Genomic DNA, 19,203 nt, shown 5'->3' with positions numbered 1-19,203 from the left:
AATATTTATAATAGCATTTGTCCTAGTCAAAATTATATTCTAACCAGTCAGAATGGTAATTAAAGATATCCAAGATATAATATAATATTCAAGATATCTACAACTTTGATTGTACTAGTCAAAACTAAAATGAAACTCTTAAATAGTATAAGTGGCCATTTTAGCATTTAGTAGCTAGACTGGATATTTATTGCAGGTATCTGTATTTAATTCTTTCTAGTCAGAAATAACTTTCTAGGTATCTGCAATAGATGAGTTGTGTAAACCAGTTTTTATTAAAGAACAGCACTGCTAACAAAGCTCTACTTACTGTACATTTCCTCCAGTGCTCAAGTCACTGCTTACTCAGGCCTTGTGTTCAACACCTGCTTTATTTTAAAGTTTTTATTCTACAATCACATATTTACAGATTTCTTTGACTCATAAACTGAATTCATGAAACAAATAAAAAATGGCCAAAGTGACTAGTTATTATCCAAAACACTTTTCATACAAGATAGAAACATCCATTAACTTTTTATACCTGGTATAACAACGACTCATACTGTGTTCTGTAGACACTATGGGGTGTAATAGGCTTTACTCTTAAATGAAGCTTCATGACACAATGAAATATTCAGCAATATGTTTTCTGTGGCTGCACATCAAATAAAAATGTCAATCAACACATTCATTTGATGCATCATGACACACGTTATGTGGACGATATATATTCAAACCTCTGTGAAACCCACAGACATTTATTATAACTTCCAGAAGAAATACGTTTCTAAAGACACCAAATATGTCAAGATGAAGTTTGGTTCAATTTGCAAAGAATTGCTGCACATTTAATCATATGATAATTAATGGAATACAGTGTAAATCATGTGTAAAATGTGATGTAAAATATATGAATATGTACATTTGTTCCCTTGATTGAAAATAAATCAATACCTGAAATGAGATCAGTGATTAGTTTACTCTGACAGGAGAGATGATCAGAGGGGCAGAGTTTTCACCACCATCATTCGTATAGAGACTGAAGAATGGGAAGAGTTTCTCAGTGAAGGAGCAGCCAGTAAAGGAGTAGATAAGAGCTGCAGCATCTACGTCATAAAAGGAGACCAGACCCTCCTCATAATCCACAAACACCCCCACCTTCTGAGGAGGAGACTTCAGAGAGAGAAGGACTGGAGGGTCAGCAAGAGCGTAGTACTCATTTCCATTCCTCAACCATATCGTCCAGTAACCTTTCTGAGGGCTCAGTGTGATGCTTCCCTTCCTGTCGATCGACTCTCTGGCCACTCCTAAATCACAATCGGTGTTTCCTTTAACTTGAAATTCAAAGTAAAATCTGCCTGAAGAGAAACCATGATTTCCTAAAACACAAACACAATTAGAAAATCTCTCTGGGTTGTCTGGGAGATTCTTCCTCACATCACCAAGATTGACTTGTTTCCCCTGATCAGACAGGATGAGATCAGGATGTGCTGTATCAGGATCAAGAGTCACATCCACTGCATACTGCTGGACCCTCTTCAGCTCAGACTCAGGGAGCAGCTTCTTCATCTCTTTACTGAGTGTCTCCTCCAGTTGAACCACAGCTTTCACCACAGTCCCCTCATATGATGATGGACGGAGGCTGATCTCTGTCCAGTCCTTGGTGGGTGGAGGTTGTTGGATGTTTAGGGACTGGACACTCTGGAGAAGATGGAGGTGGTCTTCAGAGCGTAACACCTGCTCCACCTCAGTGCTTCTCTTCATCAGCTCAGAGATTTCCTGTTCCAGCTCTTTGATGAAAGCTTCGGCCTGTTTTTCTGTTGTTTTCTGCTTCTCTTTGATGGTGTTGATGAGCTCATTCAGGCCTCTCTCAACAGACTCCTTCAGAGAAGTGAAGACCTGAACACCTTCTGCTATCTCTCTGTCTGCATCTTCCTCACTGAGGTCGACTGAGTGTTTGATCTCCTGAATCTTCAGTCGTCTCTTCTGGATCATCTGCTGAATTTCAGCCTCTGTCTTCCCCAGCTCGGCCTTCTTTCCTTCATATTCTTCTTTCAGAGGAACAACATCATGCGTCTTGTGGTCTGAATAAGGGGCAGGATACGGACACATGTCTGCGTCGGTCTTACAGAACAGCTCAGAGAGGTTTATCGTGCTCCGTACACATCCTGCCTTCCAGGTTCTCCACAGGGTCGATCAGCTGATGTCTTTTCAGACGTGAAGCTGTCAGATGAGGCTCCAGGTGAGTCTCACAGTAGGAGACCAGACACACCAGGCAGGACTTCAGGGCCTTCAGTTTGGTTCCAGTGCAGACGTCACAGGGAACTTCTCCTGGTTTGGACACTTGTTGCTCTGAGCTGCTGCTGCTGGCTTTCTGTTGAGCTGACTGTCTGAACTGAGAAACCATCTCAGAGAACAAAGTGTTGACCCTCAAATCAGGTCTGGTGGTAAAGGCCTCATTACATAAGGGACACAAGTACTGGTCACTAGTATTCCAGTGTTCAGTGATGCAGTTCTTGCAGAAGTTGTGACCACATGGTATGGTGACAGGATCAGTGAGCAAATCCAGACAGATGGAGCACAGAAACTGATCTTCAGATGGCAGATAGTTTGCAGCAGCCATATCTAAACATGGTGTGAAAAAAAAGAAAAACATTATATTCAAAACACAGTTTTAATTTAACCCCTTAACGCCGACTGTCGCTAATTTGCATCAAACCCCTTCCATTCTGACTGCAGGCGAGATAGCGTGTGTATTCCCCCAATGCCGGTTTGTTTACATGCGATAAATACCTAGGAACCTTTTGCACACACGGCTTTCTCGTAGGACCGGTCAGAGTGGGAACTACATCCAGTTCACGGAAGCAAAATTAACCCTAACCCTACCCCTAACCCTAAAAAGACTACTGTCAATGTTAGGGAGTAGGAGAGTGTTTTCTTTCTTGCTGTTGTCAAGATTCATTTATTTGTCAATTACTTGAAAATGTGTTTTATTAATTTTACCATTTTGTAAAGAATTTACCATAAATGCCTATTGTCGCTAATTTGCATCATACCTCAATTTATATCTATTCTATATGCTATAGACACATTAACAATCTCAACTTAATTTAGCATCAGTTTGGAGCCAGGAACACACATAATAAAGTTCTTATATAATTGTGAATAAATTCAGGCGTCAAGGGGTTAAGCTGCAAGCAGTGATGAACAGGCCCTCGCACACTTCTGCATGTTGAGGGTACTGATGGGCTGCTGGACATCGTCGCTGTACATTTCTGGGTTTATCGAACACTGTGCACATAAGTTAAGGCCTTTACACACTGGGAACGTTTTTCTCGTGCTATTAATTCGTACATCAGTATTTTTTTATAACTTCTGTTTTCATCATGAGTACTTTCATGCAACTCGAATATCATGCTATGATAAAGCAATGTAATTGTTTTCATGGAATAAGGTCAGTTTTTCTGAGCTTTACACTGAATATAAGCATCATAACCAATCACGTTGTGTTGTTTACTTATGAGGATCATAGCCCTTATGTTGTCTTCCCGTCAACCGTGCAACTTTTTTTTTTCTGGGTCCAGATTTAAAATTAAGAAATATAAATAAATAAATAATAAAAACTACAACTTTTTTCAACGTTTTGGTCATCTTTTTCGACACTTTTCGTTTTTCACAATGTTTTTGTTATTCTTTTTTTCTCAACGTGTTCGTCAGTTATTCCGATTATTTTGTGAAGTTTTTGTTATTTCACCCCGACACTTTTTTTCAATGTTCTTTAATCTTTTATTTTAATTTTATTTTAAACGCTTTGAAATTGAATAACACAGCCAATTTGAATGAAATTAAAGTAGTGAACTGATCATTTATTTTTCTTGAGTTGTCTGGAACCATCCCCGTTATTTTATTTTTGGACTTTTTGAAAATGGGTGAAATTTGACCTTAAGGACAACAGGAGGGATAATACAAAAACACAGAGGCGGGTGTCGTCTCTGTTCTTTCCTTTCAGAATAAGAGCCCTCGACATATGCTACACTGTTTAACAGAGGGAATTACATTTACTCAGAGTATTTAGCTAAAAAGAAACTTATTAAAATAACTTGCAGTAGCTTAGGCTCTGGTCAGACAGCACAGGGGGAGGTGGGTTTGGAGTCTCCAGAGCTATCCCCCGTAAGGCCGGTTACACACTGCACGCGTCTCGCGAGCGTGGCGTTTCTGTTGCGTCTCAGCTGCGTGGATTTTTCTGTGTCCTACACACCAGAAGCGTGTCTGACGTGGCGCTGCTCCTGCTGCTAGGTACAGGGAGGGCTGATCTCAGGACATAGCGCCGACAGATTCAAACTCTGATAAATGGGCAAGTGGGCTGTCTGTTTATAACAACTTTGTGTAGCTGTAAAGAGCCGATATAGCCTATCTGATGTTGGACCGTCACTCACACTATGTTGTTATCGTAGCCTATCCTACCCTTTATATATAGCCTACTGATTTGATTAAAGCAAGACAACGTCGGCAGTATTGACTGCAAAATATGTTACAGAATATTTTGTTCTGTATGACCGGTGCAACATTTGAAAATATTTTCTCCGAAATTATTTATTACATTTATATCTACATTGATGTCAAAACCTAGACTTTCAAACATCAATATGTCATTTATTAATATGCATTCGTGTCTAAATGACATATAAACATATTTTCCTATTCTATTTTGCCTGGAAACGCTTCCAACACGCTCGCGTGAAAAATAGGCGTCGGTTCTATTTCTGCGTCTCACGCCGGCAGTGTGTAAGCTCTAACCTGTTAACAAGGGAGCCGAAAAAAAAAAGGACAAGCTCGCGAGACGCGTGCAGTGTGTAACCGGCCTAACTCCACTCAGCAGCTGGGGAAACAAGACTGGAGACCTCAGGTGGTCTGGAGGAGCTCAAACTGAAGACTCTACCTACTGAATATACACTTGCCCTGGCACCAATATTCAAACCTTTTTATTAAACAACTGTCACAAATTTGGAACACTGCCGGTAAGAATGGTTTTGAAGTGGCCGGGTTAGCTCAGCTGGTAGAGCAGGCGCATATATACAGAGGTGTATGCCTCGATGCAGAAGTCCGACCTGTGAGGATTTCCTGCATGTCTTCGCCCTCTCTCTTCTCCTTTCATATGTAGCTGTCATATCCATTTAAGGCTGACACTCTGACAAACTTAACTGTCATTTCCTTGAGTGACGTTGTATCTCTCCTCTTTCCAGTGTTGCTCCGCCTCTTACTGCAGCTCTGTGGTCTGTTTCCTCCCTCTCATGTACACTCTTATTGTGAAATACCAGGATGTTGTCTGGTTCATATGGAGCAATGGTCATACTATAACTAATGAAGTATTATGTGTGTTGAAACGTTAATGTACCTCAGCTTTATTTTAACCAGAAGAGTTTAGTTTATAGTTTATTGGACACAAAGAGAGAGACGTCACACACATCTGCAACCTTGCATCAAATCATGCAACAAATATAATACGTATCATCAACAAGACAATCAGAATATCAAGAAATAAACACTGCCGGTAAGAATGGTTTTGAAGTGGCCGGGTTAGCTCAGTTGGTAGAGCAGGCGCATATATAAAGAGGTTTGTGCCTCGATGCAGAAGTCCGACCTGTGAGGATTTCCTGCATGTCTTCCCCATCTCTCTTCCCCTGTCCTATCCATTAAAGGAAAATGCCAAAAAAAAAAAAAAAAGCCTTAAAGCTGTTAAAGTGGGCTACTGTATAGTGGGCCTGCAGACAAACAGCCATAGTTATATTGTTACCAATTTCACAAGTAATTAAAAGAGTGGAACATCCTTTGTGAGTAGAGCTGAAGTTTAGTGTTAATCCTGGTTGTAGAAAGTGTAAATGTGATCAGCTGTACTCACCAGTGTTTGGCAGAGACTCTGCTGTGTTGTTGAGAAAGACCTGATGAAGTCAGTTTGAGTTTTCTTTCAGAGAGAAACAGAGTCTTGTCTCGACTGCAGCGTGGCTGACACTCTGACAAACTTCACTTTCATTTCTGGAGTGTGACGTTGAAGCTCTCCTCTTTCCAGTGTTGCTCCTCCTCTTACTGCAGCTCTGTGGTCTGTTTCCTCCCTCTCATGTGCACTCTTAAAGTGAAATACCAGGGTGTTGTCTGGTTGATATGGAGCAGTGGTCATGCTACAACTAATGATTTATTATGTGTGTTGAAACGTTAATGTGTCTCAGCTTTATTTTAACCAGAAGAGTTTAGTTTATAGTTTATTGGACACAAAGAGAGAGACGTCACACACATCTGCAACGTTGCATCAAATCGTATAACAAATATAATCAAATCCAGACCTGTACCTATATCGAAGAGATGACATTGACAATTCGGCATACAGTGACATTGCCTGAATATCTGTTAACACAACAGTTTGTCCTGTAATTCCAGAGTCCTTCCACCTCATAACTCAGCTGTACGGAGCTTTACGTGTTGAAAGTTGAACGCAAGAAATAGTAAAGCAAACACTGCTTCTTCTAACTAAACTCTACGCCGAATTATTAATTGGTCTTTATTATTTCAGAAAATGTCTTCAACCAACTTCTTTGACATTTGTGCTTTAACATTTCAGACCAAATCCTCTTTAATTGTCACATATTGTAATGGAGTCTGGTGTGACGTTTTCTCCAGACAAGAGAGAAGAGCAGATATCGGCTGTAAGGACTCCTGTATAAAGCCTAGCTCACAATAACAGTGTTCTGGCGCCATGTTAGATCCATTTTATTAATGCGGTGTAAACTAAATGTGTCAGTAATTAGCTTGAAACAAGCTACGGTTTGCTGCAGCCCAACTAGCTAGCTGGAGGTCCCCGTTAATCCCCGGGCTAAAGAACGGCAGCTAAATTACCTCCGGTGGGAAATACGGCGGCGGTGTTCTGTTGTTCCTGTTGTTCTTTTTATTCCTCCTTTTCCTGCCTCGTTGGCCTCTTTTCGTTGGCAACTTTTTCGACGTTTTCTTGCCGTTATTGCCGGAGCCAGAGCCCTGTCCGTGTCTGCTGTGTCCGGGCGACACTGCACCACTCTCGGAGAAACCCCCCATCGCTGAGCTCAGCAGGAAAACGGTTCAAACTCCCGGTGATAAAATAACATGTAATACCAATAATCAGGGGCGTAGCACCAGACCCTGGGCCCTATGCATAGGCAGTCCTGACGGGCCCCCATGTTGTCAACCCCCCTTCCTGGCCCCCCAAAAAATAAAAATAATCGGGCCTCTGTACACATGAATCTGTAGGCCTAGATGTTTATAGGGTAATAACTATTAACTGTAATGCTTAGAGTAGCCTGATAACACACATTTCAAACCTCCTTTCTCAACATTCTCTGGCCTACTTTACTGTGGTTACTACTAAATTTTGTTTGTTTTCCCTGTACCTTTACTTGTTAACCTGCCTACTATGGTGTGTCTCTCTGATCATCTGTTAATTTATTTGGCCATAGTCCTGGATCCTCTGGCAAAAACTGCTCTGCATTGCTCTGCCTACTTTCCAGTTTCTTCACTCCCATTATCAGGGACAAGAGTTGAGAATTAGCACTACCTATAAACTCTATATGCTGCGCATCAGTTACGGGCTTTGTATTGTAACTATGTTTGCTTGTATGGTCCCTGTTAAATAAACAAATAAATAATAAAAATAAATAATATCCTCAATCACATCTTCTCTATCATCTTTCTCTATGACGGATACATCTGATATTAACCTCTTATCCTAATTGTAACCTAATATAATAAAACACACTAAGATGGTAGTGTTACTTAACACCTTTCAGTGAAAATGGCTAAACATGGTTTGCTTTAATTTTGTTTTTAGTTTAGTTTCTGAAACTGAGGGCCATGTGTTTCACAATGTTAAGATCTGCTTCTACTAAATCTGACATAACTGTAATGTTGACATGATATGTATCTACCGATGAACTACCAAGCCTGACACTGATTAGCCTATTATTGCGAATTATAGACAGTATAGCATATTAATTTAAAATTTAACATGTTTTAAATTAGGCTATTACAATGGTACGTTGTATGCAAACAGCATTGTTAGTGTAGTTTATTTATTTAGCCTTTACCTCAGATTACACGTATAACCAAATTATCATTTGAAAGTGTATGTTCTGCTCTTTATATGGGTTGTCTCAGTCCGTTTTTAGCACCAACAGTCACGGAGTTTAGCACCATCGTTTTTTCTAGTTTGTGCTCACCTTTCTTTGAAAAGAAGTCAGTTACCAATTGTTTCCCCTCATTTTGTTTTCTCTCCTTCTCCTGTCTTACCTTTCTTTTTTGGTAGCCTGATTTGGCTTTCTTTGAGAAAGACATTTCTACGAGGAAAAAAGACGCTCAACTGATCTAGCTAACGTAAACAAAATGCGTGCAGATGGACTAAACCATTTGGCGCATTAGCGGGGGGGGGTGTGAGACCTTAGATAGTCTTTTTTGTATACAAAATGTAGTCAGTCAGTCAACCAAGTTATTCAGCCAATACACTAACTTTACATTTCATCTGACATGCATTATGAAATTTAATTAGGAAATGAAAATATCCAGGTGAAATAAAAGGGCTCTCTGTCCCCTTGGGCCCTGGTAATCAGTATCGGTTTTACCCCTAGTCCGACGCCCCTGACAATAATAAAGACATCACATGTCCCTAAACACACGGCCTGCCTGTGTGGAGACCTGCCGCGGAGGATGCTCTCTCCTCAGCATCACAAACACCGTCAACTTTGCTCCGCTCAACAGCTTCCGGCTCTTTCAAAATAAAATGCAACAGTGTGGCTCCGGAAGTTAAAATCCCATTCAGTTTCTCACTTAGTGTTCCTGTCGACCTGCAACTCTGTGTTTTTCTGGGTTGAAATTTCAAATTTTGTTCTTTTTCTACACCTTTCTCGACATTTTTGTCGATTTTATTACATTTTTTTGTCACTTTTAAATTGTTTTTTTTTCAATTTTTAAAAAAAGTTTTTTGTTGCTTTTTCCAATGTATTTTTTCACTTTTAGTTACTTTTTTTAACAAGTTTTTGTCACCTTTGGTGATGTTTTTTTGGTCATTTTTTAAGCATTTAAAAAAAAAAATTGTAGCTTTTTCCAACATTTGTCACTTTTTTCAACGTTGTTTTGTCAGAGTTCTGATATAGAACGTTTTTGTAAACAAGGACACCCCTCGTGTTCTCCTCCCACCCACTATGTTACTTTTTCTGCTGCTTTTTTCATTTTTTTTTCAAATGCTATGAAATGAAATAAAACACCCAAATTCAAAGAAATTAGTGAACTGGTCATTTATTTTACTTGTGAAGAGTGTTGGAATCATCCACGTTATTTTTTGGGACATTTTGGTTGATAGACACCCAAATTTCTGATATAGAAACATTTAGAAATTGCTTTGTTTATAGTCATAATTCATCAACACATTAATTTCATGCATCATGACATACGTTATGTGGACAATATCTATTTAAACTGTTAAACCCACAGACATTTATTATAAAACTTAGCCCCGCCCACAACATTCGAGGTCGGGAAGTTCGGTCTGGACTTGCTCCGTTGAGAAGCAATTATTGTCCGAACAGGATCTGTTCGGACCAATCAGATTGTTGGACAGATGATCAACAGTAACAGAATCAACCACGTCACCAAAGAACGCTTGGGTTGAATTTGTTTACAACAGGTGGCTGCCGCTGGAGAACTGAGATGTGTAGATTCCACCATCGCGTCTGTTACAGATGATATCGACAGCGCATTCATTTTAAAATCCTCAGCGGAGGAGCCTCAATAACTGCCTGAAAGCTTGGTGGCGTTATATGGTGGAGCGAGATAGAGAGTGACTGAAGAGAGAGAGCACCCAGCGGCGTTAGAACAAAGCACGGTAGTGTTATATGGTGGAGAGAGATAGAGAATGAGTGAAGAGAGGGAGCGCCCAGCGGCGCTAGAACAAAGCCGTGAATCAGAGAAATAAAACGTGTCTTCGCCGATTCATCTCTAGAAATGCAACTGTAGCGAGCATGTCACTATCACTAACGTTATCCACATTTATATTTACACGCAACAAATTATATATCCAGCTACAAAAAAGTCTAAAAGTCGGGAGTTAGAACGAATGCATTGTGCAAAGAGTGGTTGCTATGGAGACGATACACAGTGTTGAGTTCATTGACATATATAAAAGGTTGAGTTCTGTTGACAGTTGAGTTGAGTTCCATTGCTCTGATTGGTTGTAGGTCTATCCAATGAATGCAGGGGCATTTTTTTTCCTGGTTCGGTTGGAACACACCCCATAATCACAGCCCAATGGAGCGGTTTCAGACTCACATTCTGACTAGAATCTGAGTATGACCACGTCAGGCTAGCACATTTAACCATATGATAATAAATGGAATAAAGTGTAAATTGGTGACCACAGGAAACAGATTCTGTAGAAAATAAGATGTAAAATATATGAATATGTACATTTGTTACCTTGATTGAAAATAAATCAATACCTGAAATGAGATCAGTGATTAGTTTACTCCGACAGGAGAGATGATCAGAGGGGCAGAGTTTTCACCACCATCATTCGTATAGGGACTGAAGAATGGGAAGAGTTTCTCAGTGAAGGAGCAGCCAGTAAAGGAGTAGATAAGAGCTGCAGCATCTACGTCATAAAAGGAGACCAGACCCTCCTCATAATCCACAAACACCCCCACCTTCTGTAGAGGAGACTTCAGAGAGAGAAGGACTGGAGGGTCAGCAAGAGCGTAGTACTCATTTCCATTCCTCAACCATATCGTCCAGTAACCTTTCTCAGGGCTCAGTTTGATGCTTCCCTTCCTGTCGATTGACTCTCTGGCCACTCCTAAATCACAATCAGTGTTTCCTTTAACCAGAACCTCAAAGTAAAATCTGCCTGAAGAGAAACTCTGCTTTCCTAAAAGACGAACACAATTCGAAAATCTCTCTGGGTTGTCTGGGAGATTCTTCCTCACATCACCAAGATTCACTTGTTTTCCATCATCAGACAGGATGAGTTTACAATGTGCTGTATCAGGATCGAGAGTCACATCCACTGCATACTGCTGGACCTTCCTCAGCTCAGACTCAGCAAGCAGCTTCTTCATCTCTTTACTGAGCGTCTCCTCCAGCTGAACCACAGCTTTCACCACAGTCCCCTCATATGATGATGGACGGACGCTGACCTCTGTCCAGTCCTTGGTGGGTGGAGGTTGTTGGATGTTTAGGGACTGGACACTCTGGAGAAGATGGAGGTGGTCTTCAGAGCGTAACACCTGCTCCACCTCAGTGCTTCTCTTCATCAGCTCAGAGATTTCCTGTTCCAGCTCTTTGATGAAAGCTCCGGCCTGTTTTTCTGTTGTTTTCTGCTTCTCTTTGATCGTGTTGATGAGCTCATTCAGGCCTCTCTCAACAGACTCCTTCAGAGAAGTGAAGACCTGAACACCTTCTGCTATCTCTCTGTCTGCATCTTCCTCACTGAGGTCGACTGAGTGTTTGATCTCCTGAATCTTCAGTCGTGTCTTCTGGATCATCTGCTGAATTTCAGCCTCTGTCTTCCCTAACTCAACTTTCTTCCCTTTATATTCTTCTTTCAGAGGAACAACATCATGCGTCTTGTGGTCTGAATAAGGGCAGAGCATGCAGACACATGTCTGGTCGGTCTTACAGAACAACTCCAGAGGTCTATCGTGCTCCGTACACATCCTGCCTTCAAGGTTCTCCACAGGGTCGATCAGCTGATGTCTTTTCAGACGTGAAGCTGTCAGATGAGGCTCCAGGTGAGTCTCACAGTAGGAGACCAGACACACCAGGCAGGACTTCAGGGCCTTCAGTTTGGTTCTAGTACAGACGTCACAGGGAACTTCTCCTGGTTTGGACACTTGTTGCTCTGAGCTGCTGCTGCTGGCTTTCTGTTGAGCTGACTGTCTGAACTGAGCAACCATCTCAGAGAACAAAGTGTTGACCCTCAAATCAGGTCTGGTGGAAAAGGCCTCATTACATAAGGGACACAGGTACTGGTCAATAATATTCCAGTGTTCAGTGATGCAGTTTTTGCAGAAGTTGTGACCACATGGTATGGTGACAGGATCAGTGAACACATCCAGACAGATGGAGCACAGAACCTGATCTTCAGATGGCAGATAGTTTGCAGCAGCCATATCTAAACATGGTGTGAAAGAAAAGAAAAACATTATATTCAAAATACAGTTTTAATTTAAGCTGCAAGCAGTGATGAACAGGCCCTCGCACACTTCTGCATGTTGAGGGTACTGATGGGCTGCTGGACATCGTCGCTGTACATTTCTGGGTTTATCGAACACTGTGCACATAAGTTAAGGCCTTTACACACTGGGAACGTTTTTCTCGTGCTATTAATTCGTACATCAGTATTTTTTTATAACTTCTGTTATAAAAACGTTGAAGCTCTCCTCTTTCCAGTGTTGCTCTGCTTCTTACTGCAGCTCTGTGGTTTGGTTAACTTACACTTACACGGTTATTGTGAAATACCAGGATGTTGTCTGGTTCATATGGAGCAGTGGTCATGCTATAACCAATGATTTATTATGTGTGTTGAAACGTTAATGTGCATCAGCTTTATTTTAACCAGAAGAGTTTAGTTTATAGTTTATTGGACACAAAGAGAGAGACGTCACACACATCTGCAACCTTGCATCAAATCATGCAACAAATATAATACGTATCATCAACAAGACAATCAGAATATCAAGAAATAAACACTGCCGGTAAGAATGGTTTTGAAGTGGCCGGGTTAGCTCAGTTGGTAGAGCAGGCGCATATATAAAGAGGTTTGTGCCTCGATGCAGAAGTCCGACCTGTGAGGATTTCCTGCATGTCTTCCCCCTCTCTCTTCCCCTTTCATATGTAGCTGTCATATCCATTAAAGGCGGAAATGCCCAAAAAAAAAAAATCCATAAAGCTGTTAAAGTGGGCTACTGTATAGTGGGCCTGCAGACAAACAGCCATAGTTATATTGTTACCAATTTCACAAGTAATTAAAAGAGTGGAACTTCCTTTGTGAGTAGAGTAGAAGTTTAGTGTTAATCCTGGTTGTAGAAAGTGTAAATGTGACCAGCTGTACTCACCAGTGTTTGGCAGAGACTCTGCTGTGTTGTTGAGAAAGACCTGATGAAGTCAGTTTGAGTTTTCTTTCAGAGAGAAACAGAGTCTTGTCTCTACTGCAGCGTGGCTGACACTCTGACAAACTTCACTTTCATTTCTGGAGTGTGACGTTGAAGCTCTCCTCTTTCCAGTTTTGCTCCGCCTCTTACTGCAGCTCTGGTGTTTGTTTCCTCCCTCTCATGTGCACTCTCATTGTGAAATACCAGGATGTTGTCTGGTTGATATGGAGCAGTGGTCATGCTATAACTAATGATTTATTATGTCTGTTGAAACATTAATGTGCCTCAGCTTTATTTTAACCAGAAGACTTTAGTTTATAGTTTATTGGACACAAAGAGAGAGACGTCACACACATCTGCAACGTTGCAATCAAATCGTATAACAAATATAATATGTATCATCAACAAGACAATCAGAATATCAAGAAATAAAATATATACTTACACATTAACTATAGGTCTTTTCACACATTGCATATGTAACATTGGAGAGTTAAAAATATCATCAAAGATGAAGAGAGTTACTTCCTGTTTGCTCTCATGTTGTATGTAAAGTGTTTTGCTGGATTCATCCATTCATCCACATAGTTTACATGAATGAAGATTAAAAATAAAGTTTTTTTTCAAAACATCTGCCTCTGTAGCAGCAATATGGTATTTTATATTGTAATAGAAGTGATATAACGTAATGTGTGAAATAAGAATGTTTTAGATATGTTACTATAGTTCTGACCTGTTTCTGTTATTTAGTCTACCCTCATTGATATTAGTTTGATTTACTGCAGTATGTTGTATTAGACATCATTAGTTTTAGCAGGTGTACCTAATAAACTGGCAACTGAGTTTATTTCTCAAAAGAGGAACACAACATGTTAGATAATTCTACGGTAACACTTTATAATAAGGTACACAAAAAAATAGGTAGTTAATGATTAGTTACTGTTTTTCAGAAGGGTAGTTACACTTTTTCAGAAGGGTAAAGAATGATTAGTTACCCTTTTTCAGAAGGGTAGTTACACTTTTCAAAAAAGGTAACTACCCTTCTGAAAAAGGGTAACTTGTGATGGCTATGGACAGTTCTGTCACCTGTTTGTTCATTTCTGTTGCCTGTATTATTGATTTCTGTATGTTTCCTGTGTTTGTACATTCATTCTGTATATTTCTGTTCCCTGTTGTGTTGATGTATCCTGTTTTGTTTATTGTGGTCTGTGTGTATTTAGTGGTGTATTTTCCTGTCGTGCATTTCCCTGTTTATGTTCTGCTTCCTGTTTTATTTTGATAGTCTGTTTTCTGTCTTGTCTTGTCCAGTTTACTTCCTGTGTTTTCCCTCCTTTGTTGATTGTCCTGCCCCGCCCTGATGTGTTTCACCTGATTTACTCATCACCTCTTGTATTTAGCCTCTGTGTTCCCTCTGTCTCTTGTTAGATCGTCTTGTGTAGCTTCCCTGTGCCTTGTGTTTGTGTCTGTTTGCTCCTGCCTTTGTTTTGCCCGTCAGTTTGTGATTATGTGAGTTTTCCAGTCTTTGTGCTGCCGTTTTTTGTTGTATTAAATCCCTGAGTTCAACCATCTCCCTCCTGCCTGCCTGCCTCCCTCTGCATTTGGGTCCTCTTTCTTCTGCCATACACACGTCACATTACTACCCTTCTGAAAAAGGGCAACTAATCATTCGTTACCCTTCTGAAAAAGGGTGACTACCCTTTTTAAAAATGGTAATTAATCATTCGTTACCCTTGTGAAAAAGGGTAACTACCCTTTTCAAAAAGGGCAACTACCCTTCTGAAAAAGGGTAACCAATCATTCGTTACCCTTCTGAAAAAGGGTAACTACCCTTTTGAAAAAGGGTAACTAATCATTCATTACCCTTGTGAAAAAGGGTAACTACCCTTCTGAAAAAGAGTAACCAATCATTCGTTACCCTTCTGAAAAAGGGTAACTACCCTTTCAAAAACAGTAACTAATCATTAACTACCTATTTTTTTGTGTACCTTATTGTAAAGTGTTACCCAGGACGAGAATCAAGAAAACGAGACTTCCAGAAAGTTCTTGAAACCAGTAGATTTTCTCTTTATAAACTGGTGAAGATGGAGGAGATGGGGTCTCCTCCTGAAGGAAAACATATGTGAGGTTGTTGGTTGTGTCCTCGTCCATCATGAGTGATTATTCTGTACATGACCGACAGTGTGTTCACTCTCATGTATCAGGAGTGTTTGGTGGTCAGCGTGGCAGCAGTACAGTAACTTATGGTGCTTACCCACTGATAGTACCAGCTCTACTCTGCTCTACTCGGCTCGGCTCGACCACGGCGCTTCCTTTTTCCATTGCAGATTTAGTACCAATTCATGCGTGAGGTGAGCGTGGCTGGGCGTCATAGCGATGCCGCAGGAAACTGCCGTGACCTAACGAGACGCACACACAGAACGTGGAAGGTGTGTTGTTTTTGATTCTCAGGATGTGGCTGTTTGCCAGAAGACACTTTTTTTTCAAAAGAAGCTAGAGGCAGCAAAAAAAAAAAAAAAAAACTCTGCTGGCTAAACTATTTAAAAATGGCAGATTTGTTCAGGACACCCCCCGTCTGTTGCTAGCAATGATGACGCAGTGATTAGTGACGATTCTCTCTGACCAAGCAGTAGTCTGCAGGTTTTCACGTTACCTTTTGGTATCGCCTCAGCTCGCTTGGAACCTCGATGGAGGTGATACTAAAAAATGTACCTGTTGGCAGGTACCAGGGACTTTTTATGATAATGGAAAAACAAAAAAGGTTAGTAGAATAGAGGCGAGTCAAGCAGGTACCATGTAATGGAAAAACGCCATTGGTCTAATCATTCCTTTGTGTTGTGATCATCTAGTGGTCGTTCTGTGTGATAACACCAGTTAGAGGTCTACACAGAGGCCTGATGTTGCTGCTGCAGTGTAGCAGGGAGTCATGGAGACGTGTTCGGACATGAGGAAGGCTGTCAGCTCTCAAGAAATGTTCAGAGTTTAAATGAATACCCTGCACTTATCAATTATTGTTGTTTGACTCTTTCAGAGAGATTATACATTTGTTATCAGTATTGAAATGTGGCTTTAAACAATAATGTGAACTTACAACAAAGAAAACTAAAGTTATTGTTATTGTCAGACGTTACCCGCAAGAAGAAGCTCTGCAGAACAACTATAGATGAAAACAGGAAAAATGTCTTAGGTGCTATGGCAGGCCGTTTTAACATTTAATCTAACACACTCCTATCTTTAATTACATTTGAGATATTTATATTAGCATTTCTCCTAGTCAAAATTATATTCTAACTAGTCAGAATGGTAATTAAAGATATCTACAATAACATTCTTACTTGTAGCAATTGTTTTTCAAAATATCTACAACTTTGATTGTACTAGTCAAAACTAAATAGTATAAGGGGCCTTTTTAACATTTAGTACCTAGAATGGATATTTATTGCAGATATCTGTATTTAATTCTTCCTAGTCAGAAAGAACTTTCTAGTTATCTGCAATAGATTTAATTAGAATATGTCCACATGTTGTGTAGACCAGTTTTTATTAACGAACAGCACTGCTAAAAAAGCTCTGCTTACTGTACATTTCCTCCAGTGCTCAAATCACTGCTTACTCAGGCCTTGTGTTCAACAACTGCTTTATTTTACAGTTTTTATTCTACAGTCACATATTTACAGATTTCTTTCACTCATAAACCATCTTACAGAATTCATTAAACAAGTAAAAAATGGCCAAAGTGACCAGTAATTATCCAAAACACTTTTCACACAAGATAGAAACATCCATTAACTTTTTTTACCCGATGTGACAACAAAACATTCTGGCAATGTAATAGGCCTTACTCTTAAATATATATATATATATATATATATATATATATATATATATATATATATATATATATATATATATATATATATATATATGTGTATATATATATATATATATATGTATATATATATATTTTTTTTTATTTCACTTTTATTTAACCAGGAAGAAACTCGTTGAGATTAAAAATCTCTTTTTCAAGAGTGTCCTGGCCAAGGCAGGCAGCAGTACAACCACACATACATGCCAATACAAAATACACAAAAACACTAAGAACATAAAACAACTGAAACAGCCAATCCCTCAGAGTTAACCAGAATACTAAACACATAAGGTAAAACATCTACAGCCAGATGTCATTCCCTCCAAGTCAAACATCATCCTCTTAAAAGCGACCACTGAGACCAGTTTAGTAAGTTTCAGGGATTTCTGTAACTTGTTCCAGGCAGAGGGAGCAGCAAATTTAAATGCCTTTTTCCCCAGCTCAGTTCTAACCTTAGGAACAGACATAAGGAAAAGATCCTGGGAACGAAGATTGTAAGTCCCAGTACTGTTTACATTGATATAGGTCAGAAGGTAGGATGGAAGGAGACCTAAAATAGCCTTGTATATGAGAGTATGCCAGTGTTGAAGTCTCCGTATTGTTAAAGAAGGCCATCCAACACGTTCATATAGATCACAGTGGTGAGTGAGGGCTTTCATACCAGTGATGAACCTCAGAGCTCCATGGTGTACAGTGTCCAGTGCATGTAAACTTTTAGAGGAAGCATGCATGTATAAAACATCACCATAGTCAAATACAGACATAAAAGTGGCATTGACCAGCCTCTTTCTAGATTCGAACGAGAGGCAGGATTTGATTCTGAAATAAAACCCTAATTTAAGTTTTAATCTTTTAGCTAGCTGCTCAATATGAAGGGTAAAAGAAATAGATTCATCAATTAAAATACCAAGATATCTGTACTTAGATACACATTCAATTTTTGTACCATGAGAAGTGAGGATTGAGGGCAGATTTGATTTAAATTTTGAATTTGAAAAAAGCATGACTTTAGTTTTATCTGCATTTAAAACAAGTTTTAAATCATAGAGATTATGTTGAAGCGTGTTGAAAGCAAGTTGTAGCTGAGAGAGGGCCTGGTCTGCAGTGGGTGCTGAGCAGTACATTACAGTGTCATCAGCATAAAAATGAAATTTGACGTTAGACACATTATGATCAATATTATTGATGTAGAGGATGAATAACAGTGGCCCCAGGACTGACCCCTGAGGCACACCTTTTGTTATTTTTAGGTAGCGAGAAGTGCTACCCACCGCCTGCACACACTGAGTTCTATCTGTAAGGTAGTTAACAAACCAGCCAACAGTTTGTTCACAAAGCCCAGCCCTATACAGCCTCTGTTTAAGTACTGTGTGGTCCACTGTATCAAATGCCTTCGAAAGGTCAATAAAAAGGGCTGCACAACACTGCTTGTTGTCCGTAGCTTCAATAAAATCATTTAAAACCTTAAGAGCTGCTGATGTTGTACTATGCCCTTTTCTAAAACCAGATTGGAAGTCAGATAAAATATTATGATTATTAAAAAAATTCTTTAACTGATCACTAACAAGTGATTCTAGAACCTTGACCAGGACACACAGTTTGGAGATTGGTCTGTAGTTATTTAAGATCGAGGGATCACCACATTTTAGCATGGGAACCACAAAGGCAGATTTCCAAATGGGAGGGATGTCATTTGTGTTCAAACACAGATTAAAAATATTGGTTAAGGGCACGGTTATAAAATTCCCTGCTAGCTTTAAAAAGTAAGGATCCAGTTTATCAGGACCAGCAGATTTAGTTGTGTCCAAGTGCTTGAGGGCTTTAATTACTTCTGAAGCAGTGATAGGACTAAAACTAAAAGACTGGCTACTAGGATCTAGATCAACAGTCTCTACTGTAGAGGAATATTCATGCTGGGGATTGACTGAATCAAATAAAAATCCTGAGGCGATGAAATGTTCATTGAAACAGTCAAGCATTTTGTCCTTGTCAGTGATTTTTAGAGAGTCCATCACAATACTTTTGGGGAACTCTAGGCCTTTACTGTTTTCTGTTAGTGTTTTGATAGTTTTCCAAAATTTTGACGGGTTATTGAGGTTATGAGTGGTTTGAGAAATAAAATGATCAGCTTTGGCTTTTCTAATTTTAAGAGTACAAGCATTGCGCAGCTGTCTGAAGACCAGCCAGTCAGAGTCC

General features: G+C 39.8%; 1 protein-coding gene and 1 pseudogene across 1 annotated transcript; both read right to left on the bottom strand.

Annotated features, from left to right (window-relative positions):
* Window positions 1–316: 316 nt before the first annotated feature.
* On the bottom strand, window positions 317–6,153 carry LOC120566503 (annotated as a pseudogene).
* A 4,197-nt stretch (window positions 6,154–10,350) lies between these two features.
* Window positions 10,351–13,270, bottom strand: LOC120566520 (E3 ubiquitin-protein ligase TRIM21-like). Its single transcript, XM_039813048.1, has 2 exons — window positions 13,104–13,270; window positions 10,351–12,160 (listed from the first exon to the last, which is right to left on the bottom strand). The coding sequence occupies exon 2, from the start codon at window positions 12,156–12,158 to the stop codon at window positions 10,509–10,511; it is 1,650 nt and encodes a 549-aa protein (XP_039668982.1). The 5' UTR covers window positions 12,159–12,160; window positions 13,104–13,270; the 3' UTR covers window positions 10,351–10,508.
* Window positions 13,271–19,203: the final 5,933 nt, after the last annotated feature.

The sequence above is a fragment of the Perca fluviatilis genome, chromosome 1 (genome assembly GCF_010015445.1).
Source record: "Perca fluviatilis chromosome 1, GENO_Pfluv_1.0, whole genome shotgun sequence".
Classification (NCBI taxonomy): domain Eukaryota; kingdom Metazoa; phylum Chordata; class Actinopteri; order Perciformes; family Percidae; genus Perca; species Perca fluviatilis.
The sequence above is the reverse complement of the archived record's forward strand: the minus strand, read 5'-3'. Positions and strand labels throughout refer to the sequence as shown.